Genomic DNA, 9683 nt, shown 5'->3' with positions numbered 1-9683 from the left:
AACTTTCCCATCGCTGGCTGCAGCCAGAGACCCGCACCAAGGAGCAGGTGTTGGAGCTGCTGGTTCTTGAACAGTTCCTGAGCCTCCTGCCTGAGGAAATGCAGAGCTGGGTGCGGGAGCGTGGCCCGGAGAGCGGCCAGGAGGCTGTGGCCCTGGCAGAGGATTTCCAGCTTGTTCCCCAGAAGCCCGGGTGGCAGCCCCAGGTGAGCACATGGGATGCTGCACTTCCCCTGGCCTTTCCCCATGGGAGCAGAGTGGTGTAGGGGGTGATGGCACCAGAATTGCTGCTTGCCCTGTGCCTGGTCCATGGTGCAGGGGACGTTTTTTGACTCCTGGCACTGCTGTGGCTCCACGGTATGGGCTCGTGTGGTGCTGGGGACAGTGCCTGCACGAGCTGGCACTAAGCAGAGACACTGGTTGTTTCAGGCGCGGGTGCCAGCCCAGGAAGGGGCCAGGGATGTCGGTGTGGTGCAGCGGGCTCTTCTGGCCGAGCGGCAGAGGGCGCCCCAGGGGGCCAGCGGGCAGGAGAACGGCTGGAACGGCGGCTTGTTGGGTGAGGGCTCCTTTCCCCAGCACTGGATTCTGCTGTCTCGGAAGCGCTGGGTGGGCTCCAGTGCAGGACTGGTCTCTGGTTTCTGGGGGTTCAGCTGGTGTGGGCCCCGGGGGGACTAGCAGGAGATACCATGAGTCGCCCCCACATTGGCTGCGCATGCCTGCAGCACAGGACAGCCGGCAGTGGGTGTCGCTGTATTGAGGCTGACGGCCCCAGAGCGTAGGGAGGGTTAGTGGCAGTGAGGTGCGTCTCTGACTGATTTCCGCGCCCCCCCCCCCCAACCCCGCCAATGGGGCTGAGTATGCTGTGGAGACCTCCAGGGAGGTGGGGGAGGGTCTCTGTACACGTGCCCTACATGAGGAGGTATCAGGGAGTGCGCTCCCTGGCACCCGCTCTCGTTAACCTGTGGAGAATGTCCTAGGGCAACTTCGCTGTGTCATCGGTACCTCAGCCATGGGTTCCTGAGATGACCCTCCCGTAAGGTAGTGTCATGCTCTCATCCCCATTACCGAGCTGAGGCCAGTGACCCTCTCTGACTGGCCCAAGTTCCCAGAGTGTCTGGGCGCAGCCGGATGAACTCAGCTCCCCGATGCCCAGCCCCTTGGCCCCAGACTGGGCCCTGTCTCTCTCGAGCAGTAACTCTTGGTGATTTATTCTCCCAGCTGCCACGCCGGGCGCCCCGCTGGCGCAGAGACCGAGCCTGGGGGCGATCAAGCCAGCTGCTCCCCAGCCCCTGTGCAACAGAGTGGGCTCCAGGCAGGGACAGCAAGTGGAGAATGGCTTAGAGCCACTGCAGAGCACCGGGCACCTGCGGCAAGCAGAGAAGAACGCTGCCCCAGTGCCACGCCCAGCAGCTGGGAAGGCGACCGAGCTGTGCAGTGCTGGCCCAGGAGAGCACGTGGGGACGGACGGTGTGCCACAAGGCATAGCCACCATTCAAGGGGACAGCAGTGTCTCGGAGGCTCAGAATGGGGTCACACAGCTGCCTGTGCCCTGCGCCCCATGTGAGCAGCAGGCACCTGCTGGCCTTGTGCGGATGGAGTGCACCGGCTCCAAGGGTGACTGGACCTGTAGTCCCCAGCGCAGGAGCTCCGGACGTGCTTCCCTGGGGCTGGACGGCCCCTTGATCGGGGATGTCCTGGAGACATCCTTGGACTCCCCATGGGACGGAGAGGGCAGCGCAGACAGAGTGCCAGAGGACGGCGCAGCCTGCCCTGGGGCACGGCCCCGCTGCCTGGGCTGCACGGTACTGCGGGCCGAGCTGGACGCTGCGCGGGAGGAGCTGAGAATCACCCAAGGTAGCACTGGCCGCCGGGGGAACCATGGCTGTGGGGGGCTGTGTGCTCGGCTCGTGGGTCAGATGCTGCCATCAGGGACTGCTCTGTCATCAGCCCTGGCCTGATTGCTGCACCCTCGGGTCTGGTCTCACAAGAGGCCGAGCATCCCCGGGCTCCTGGGCCCGGGGAAGAAAGAGCCTGCATCTCTGGGGATTTGGCCCTTGCTGACACCGTGTCCGTGGGTGAGTTGAATCCCACCCCTCAATGCCAAAGGCCAGGCTCTGGGTCCCTGAGCTGTCAGTCACTGGGGCAGTCTGTAGAGACAAAAGAGCAGACTCCTGAGCCGGTATCTGGCCCCTCAGCTGCACCCCACCCCCTGGGCCATTGCGTGCACTAATGGAGTAACTCCATCAGCAGGCAGTGTTAGCGAGCTGTTCCACCAGTGGCTGGGGAGGGTGCTGTGCTGGTTTCCATCAGCAGGCAGCAGTGGCAGGCTATTATCCCAGGAGCTGGGTGGGGAAATGGCTGGTTCCTGTCAGGAGGCGGCAGTAGCAGACTGTTATCTCAGGAGCTGATGGGGCTGGGCACTGTTCCCAGCTACGGGGCGAGACCCATGCAGCGTGTTTGTCCTGCAGCTTCCACACTGTACGGGCTGAGTGGCACCCACTTGCAGGGCCTGGCTGAGGCCCTGGGCACCATCTCGCGGATCCTGAACGACAGGAGGCCGACAACGAACAAACCCCCCTGGGATGCGTCCGAGAGCCTGGGCATGGCCATGACCCGACAGACACAGGTACGTGTCCAGCTGGTGCCCTGCCCTCCCTGGTGGGAGTATGCAAGGCTGCCTTGGGTCGGACTGCACGGACCCACCAGAGTTCAGCCTGGCAGAGGGCGCCACGGTGTGGAAGTTCCCCATCTGTGGTCCCCCCATTGGCTTCCTGCCAGTCACAGCTGAGTCAGTTCCTTTCCTCTTCCTCTCCCCCCCCACCCCCCCGTGCTCGGAGTCTGGCTCGTCCCATCCCTCCCCTTCCAGAGTCCCCCTCTGCCTGGTGGCTGCTTGTGCCCATCCCCATGGCACCTGGGCCTGGCTCACCTTGTGAGGGGGGATTGGGCGACGACAGGCTCAGAGCTCAGCTCTGGGAGAGCCTGAAATGAGCCGAACCTGCAGAGTCATACCCAGACAGTGTCCTCCCCGCCCCCACACACTCCTTCCCCTGGGTCTGTGCTAACCCTGTCCCCCATCCACCCCCCTTTGCTCCTGGCAGCTTGCGCTGCTGCTGGCAGCTGCCATCGGTGCTGGGAAGGCTGGGTGGATTTCCTGGCAAATTGGGACCATTCCTATTGCTCAGCCTGACCCCAGCATGACCTGGCCAGAGAGAGCCCCCCAGGACTCCTGCCCCAGCCCTGCCCTGCTCTCAGTAGAGATGCAGGTTTCCCTGCAGGACAGGGCTGTGATGGGCTCTGGCCTTGATCATCAGGTGCTGAGTCCCAGCCCCTCTGTGGGATCGTCTGAGCTGTGGGTGCTCAGCCCTTTGCATCAGGGCTGGGCCTGGAGGGGATCAGAGACCTGTGGCTGCTGCCAGCTAACAGGGCTCTCCCCTGGCTTGGCGGCTGGCTGTGGGGTGGGAACTGAGGGCACGGGGGTCTGGCCCTGCCTCCCCAGGGGCACATGCTGATGTTGCAGTGACTGTCTGGGGGGTTTTCCAGACCCCCTCCTCTCTGCTCTGTCTATGCAGGGTGTGTATTTCCTTCCGTGGAGCGAGTGCTGCTCTCTGCTCAGAGCTGAGCTCTGAGCCCTCCCAGGGTGCCTGCTCTGCCCCCTCTGTGCTGGCGCTGGCATCCAGGTGCAGACACTCCAGAGCGATGCTACAGGCAGCTGGAGGGCAGGCCAGCGCTGCCTGCTTAACAGCCTCCTCCACTGCATCTTCCCAGGGAAGAACTGGTGGCCAGCACATCCCAGCAGTGCGGGCCGTTTCCCCCGCCCAAGACACGCTCAGTGACTGGTGGATGCAGGGCTCCGAGTGTGCCCAGCGGGGGGCTGATGGGCTGGGCTTGGCAACTCCTGTTCTCACTCTGTCCCTTCCTGCAGCTGTCCTGAAGCCCAAGTGCCTGGCGAGCAGCTGGCCGTGCCGAGGAGCTCACACGATGTTCAGCAGCAGCATCGGCAGCACCAGGGAGAAGGTGACGACCTCCCACTCGATCCCAGAACCGCTAGCATCGAGCCCCGTACTCGCGGCAGCGCCTGCAGCAGGGAGGCCTTGGACGGGACCTGAGGGGTGCTGGGCCGGCTGCCTGGGGGTGTTGGGAGCTGGATCCAGCAGGACCCGTGCTGGACCGGCTGCCTGGGGGTGTTGGGAGCTGGATCCAGCAGGGCCCGTGCTGAGCCAGGGCAGCTGGCGTCTCATCACTGGACTTTCCAGGGAGCCTTTCCTACTCGACTGGCTTTTTGATACAGTGTCCCCAAAGCCCCCTACTTTCCCCTTCACTTCTCAGGTTGGTCTCAATAAAGCAATGCGCAGAGCTCTGGGCCCGGTGTGTGCAGAGCATGGGCAGATAGAGCCCATTGGTCTGTGCTGACTGTGGCTGTTGCTCTGGAACAGACTATTTAGCTGTATCTCCATTGGCCCAGCAGCAGCCTGTGTTCTCAGTGGGAGTGCTGGGTGCTGAGTTCTTGTTACCACTTAGCCCCACTCTCTTGGCCTGTCACTGTGATGGGGCAGAGGGGTTAAAGGTGAATCCCCGCTCCTAGCACTACAGGGCATGTGGGACAGTGCTGGCTCTGTCCCTTAGCGTGGCATGCACCAGCCTGACCTTTGTTCCAATGGATCCACCTTCCTGGGAGATAGAGCCTGGGGTGCCAGCTGCCTCCTTGCCTGTCAATGCCCAGTACCCTCAGTGCAGACTCTGCAGTCTTCATCCTTCTCCAGCCAGAGGAACCCATCGCTTTCCTGTCTCTAGCCACCCCCATTCCAGGGGGAGGAGAGAACGGGTTTGTGCTGAAGGGCTGAGAATAGGTGTGTGCTGCTGTCCTCAGGGAACCCAGAACCGTGAGCCCCTCCACCTCAGCAAGAGGGAGCTTTGCTGGAGCTTCAAGTATGTGGCAGCTCCCTGCCATCCCAGTCTGTCCGCCTCACCAGCAAATGCCTTGAGACTCTGTCAGTCTAAACCTTGCCTTGCACCCCAGTCCCTAGAGATGTGTCTGCAGTGTCCAGTCCCTCTTACTGGGCACTCACAGAAACTAAGTTCGCTCCCTCCAAAGAGCCAGAGCCTGCACCTGCTTGTTCACTCAGCTGAGGTCTCACCCTTGAATGCACAGTACTGAGATGGTTTTGTAATAAAACAAGAGGTTGATAAATAAAGAACACAGCTTGAAGTGATACTAGGCAGGAATAAGAGACAGAGAAGGATTACAAACAAAATAAAAAGAATATGCTTTCTCGTGCCTAAAACTTAATGTTAGCAAACTGGATCTTTGCCTAAAACATTTTCTGGCTCCCAGCACCTGCTGCCCTTCAGGCCCAGAGGATCTGCCATTCACAGCCCCAGAGGGTTCTGTTCCGAATGTTCCCTAAGTGGTAGATAGCTGAGGGGCTCCCTCCCTCCCTTTTTATAGCCCAATGAACCTTTGAACTGTTTTCCAGTGATGTATAACCCTACATAAAGATTTTCTCCCCTGCTGTGCATGCAGACACCATGCTGTCTCCCTACTCCTCTTCTCCAATTGGCTCAATTGCTTTGTCTACATTAGATGCAAATGTATTGCCGTTGTCTCTGGTGTTACCCTGCTTAGTTTGCAGTGGAGCACATTTCTTGTCTAAGGACATCTTATGTATCCACTGCCTCCAAAACAGATTTTAAGAACATATTTCCAGCACCCAGGCATATGGAACTTGTTCTACTCAACCTGCCATATACCACGCAAAGATACTTGCGACCAGTGTGTCACCAGTTTTTATCTGATACCTACAGGACATAGTTTAGCTAAATATTCTTGCAATGGGGTGTTGTGCACCCTTTGCCAGTTGGAATAAAGGGTCTCTTAGGGCACACCTCCCCTCTCTTACCGTGCTGCAGGAGCATCTGCTGAATGGCTGAACTGGAGGTTGTGAGTCAGAACCCTTGTTCCAGGATAGGGCATCTGCTGCTACGTTTTCTCTCCCTTTAATGTGCACAACTTCCATGGCATACGCTTGGGATGTTGTGCTCCACCCAGCAGTTTGGAGCTGGTGCCTTTGGTTTTGTGTAACCACACCAGTGGAGACTAGTCAGTTAGAACCTGGAAGTTTGTGTTAAGAGATAAGGCCTGAGTTGGTTAATTTCCCATCAAATAACATCTTTCTTTTATGTGAGAGAGTAATTGATGTCCCCTGAACAGTTTCTTGCTCAAGAATACAAGGGGATGCTTTGTTGCTATCCCCCAGCTTGCACTGGTACTGCACTTAAACCACTGACTGGTTCAGCTGTATGGAGTTCAAATGTTTTGTCAAAATCTGGACTGGCCAGAACTTTCCTTAGCAAAATCCTCCTGACAAGCCTTTGTCTACACGGCTTTGGTTTTGTCTTGCACAAGCCCGCTGTGGTGAACACAATGTCACTCAACCCATGCACAAAATCATCAGTAACAGTTAACGAAGCCCATGAAAGGCTGGACCTGCTTTTTGGTCTAGGGCACAGGCCAGTTAACAGTAACTTCCACTTCCAAGGGAGCAGGAGAGAGTTGGCCGCCCTCTTCCCTACGTCTAAAGTAAGGAACGTTGCTGTTCCTGTTTTACATTAACATGCCTTTACCATAAGGCCTGCATCTCTGAGTTTTGAAGATTCCGCTCCCAAGTGTTTGTTGTGAAGTGACCAGGGGTTGCTGATGTTGCTAGATCAGTGATATAAGCTCCTGCAAAGTCTTGTAATCTGCTTAACACATGGTTGATTGACAAGTGGTCCCTGCAGTAATTAATCCAAAAGTAACATTTTAAACTCATGAAGTCCCATGTCTGTAAGAAAAGCAGATTTCTTCTGTGCCTCATTGTCTAAAGCAGGGGCGGGCAAACTTTTTGGCCTGAGGGTTTAGTAAATTGTATGGCGGACTGGTTAGGGGAGGGGGTCGTGGCCCGGCCTGCACCTCCTATATGCCCCCCCCCCAGGACTTCTGCCCCATCCAACCCCCCTGTTCCCTGAGGGCCCCCCGGGACCCCTGCCCCATCCACACACACACGCTCCCTGTCCCCTGACCGCCCCCTGACCCCCGACGCCCCATCCAACCCCTCCTCTCATTCCTGACGGCCCCCCTGGGACTCTTGCCCCATCCAACCACCCCTTCTCCCTGTCCCCTGACTGCCCCCAGAACCCCTGCCACCCCATCCAACCCTCCTTCCTGACTGCCCCCCTGGGATCCCTGCCCCCATTCAACCCCCTGTTCCCCCCCAACCACCCCAACCCCTATCCACACCCCCGCCCCCGACCACCACCGCGAACTCCCCTGCCTTCTATCCAACCCCCCTGCTCTGTGCCCCCTTACTGCACTGCCTGGAGCACCGGTGGCGGGCGGCGCTACAGCTGCGCCATCCAGTTGGAGCCGGGCCACGACGATGCTGCCGCTACCACGCAGCTCAGAGCACCGGGTCAGGCTGGGCTCTGCAGCTGCGCTGCCCAGAGCATTGCGCCGGCGGCGGAGCGAGCGAGCTGAGGGTGCGGGGGAGGGGAGACAGCAGAGGAGGAGCCGGGGGCGTGCCTCCCGGGCCAGGCAGGACGGTCCCACGGGCCAGATGTGGCCCGCAGGCCATAGTTTGCCCACGTCTGGTCTAAAGGAATTTGCCAGTAACCTTTCACCAGGTTAGTCATACTTGGATATTTTGCTTTGCCTAAAAAATCTCGGTTTGGGGCATACGGTATCCATCAGGAACTGTGGCAGCATTAAGTTTTCTATAATCAACACAGAACCTTGCAGACTTTTTCTTAGGGATCAACACAACAGTAGACGCTCAGGAGCCATCAGACTCTTGACTTATCCCCGTTTCCAGTGTACCCTGTATCTCAGTATGAATTTGCTCCTGTGATTTGCAAGGGGTTCTGTGTGCCCTGCTGGGTGCAGTTGGGATCCTGCAGTATCAAGCCTATGAACCATCTTGAGTCCTCCCTGGCACGTTAGGAAATACCTGCTTGTGACTTTGCAGCACAGCCATGATCTCTGCCCTCTCAGTCCGCGTTAGCTCTCAGTGCTCCCAAGTAATGAGTCATCCGGACGTTCAGCCACCAGATACTGAGGTGTGTGAAGTCCCAACCCCCCCTTCAGCACAACAAATCCCAGGCACAAGGTTTTCTCGATTGTGCTAGGCTTTGATTTAGTCACGTGCAGTGTCTATGGGGCAACTTCACGGTGGGATTTTTTACACTACATGTGGCTTCATCCTCCCTTTCCACAAACCTGGTGCAATTCCTCCCCTGAGCTTTGCGGGTTGGGCCTTTTTCCAGGGAATTGCCCTGGCACTAAATCCCCCAATCCTGAGGAGTCTTCACAAGCATCCTGCTCGTACCAGGCCTGCAGTGGGGGCTGGCTACCAGTGAGGTGAGTTTGAACCACTTCCATGATGTTCCTTAACTCCTTCCTGAATCTTTGTACATAGTCCCTGGTTCCCCACTCCCACTCGGAGTCCTGGATGACAGCCAAGATCCCTCCCCTTTCTCCCATACAGGAGATCAAATGGGGGTGAACCCTATAGATTCCTGGAGAACATACCAACAGGCAAATAACTGATAGGGTAGCACGTCATCCCAGTCACTCTCCCTCTCGTTTGCATATATTCCTGGCATTCCCTTGTAGCTGGGTCTGGGGATCGGCTCCCTTTCATCCAGTCACTCTTCAGGACTTAGGGTGCTCTCTCTATGTGACTTGGCCATGTGGCCATAGCTTTCCCCTTCTGGGGTACCAAAGCCCCTCCAGACAAACTGGATGCTGTCCCAAGCAATCATCCGTGCCAATTCCAAGTAAGTGCCACTTTCCCAGTGTGGGATTGGGGAACCTGACCCACCTCCGGGTTCCAGCCCAGATGCCCTATAATCAGCCAAGGTCTACATCGGGTGGGCAAACGTTTTGGCCTGAGGGCCGCATCGGGTTTTGTAAATTGTATGGAGGGCCGGTTAGGGGAGGGGGTCGTGGCCTGGCCCCCACCTCCTATCTCCCCCCCCCCGGGACTCCTACCTCATCCAATCCCCCCGTTCCTTGATGGTTCCCCCCCCAAGACCCCTACCCCATCCACACACCCCGCTCCCTGTCCCCTGACCGCCCCTGGACCGCCGCCGTCCCATCCAACCCCTCCTCTCATTCCTGACGGCCCCCCTGGGACTCCTGCCCCATCCAACCACCCCTTCTCCCTGTCCCGACTGCCCCCTGCTGCCCCATCCAACCCCCCCTCCTTCCTGACTGCCCCCCCCCGGGACCCCTGCCCCCATTCAACCCCCTGTTCCCCCTCCGACTGCCCCGACCCCTATCCACACCCCCACCCACCACCCCAAACTCCCCTGCCCTCTATTCAACCCCCCCGCTCCCTGCCCCCTTATCACGCTGCCTGGAGCACCGATGGCTGGTGGCGCTACAGCCGTACCGCCCAGCTGAAGCCGGGCCACGCTGCCGCCGCCACCACACAGCTCAGAGCACTGGGTCAGGCCGGGCTCTGCAGCTGCGCTGCCCCAGGAGCTCACAGCCCCGCCGCTCAGAGCATTGTGCCGGCGGCGGAGCGAGCGAGCTGAGGCTGCTGGGGAAGGCGGACAGCAGGGGCAGGGCCAGCTCTAGGCACCAGCAAAACAAGCAGGTGTTTGGGGCAGCACATTTGCAGGGGGCGGCATTCCAGCCATCCTTTTTT

General features: G+C 58.8%; 1 protein-coding gene across 1 annotated transcript; it reads left to right on the top strand.

Moving 5' to 3' along the window:
- Positions 1–8: 8 nt before the first annotated feature.
- Positions 9–5311, top strand: LOC112117121 (the record flags this gene model as incomplete). Its single annotated transcript, XM_026663322.2, has 5 exons — positions 9–203; positions 427–553; positions 1216–1851; positions 2466–2623; positions 3920–5311. Coding segments are annotated over 5 exons (1125 nt in total), but the record flags the coding sequence as incomplete, so codon positions are not given.
- Positions 5312–9683: the final 4372 nt, after the last annotated feature.

The sequence above is a fragment of the Terrapene carolina genome, unplaced genomic scaffold (assembly GCF_002925995.2).
Source record: "Terrapene carolina triunguis isolate 2854851 unplaced genomic scaffold, T_m_triunguis-2.0 Scaffold33345, whole genome shotgun sequence".
NCBI classification, from domain to species: Eukaryota; Metazoa; Chordata; order Testudines; family Emydidae; genus Terrapene; species Terrapene triunguis.
This window is presented reverse-complemented; position numbering and strand designations above follow the sequence as displayed.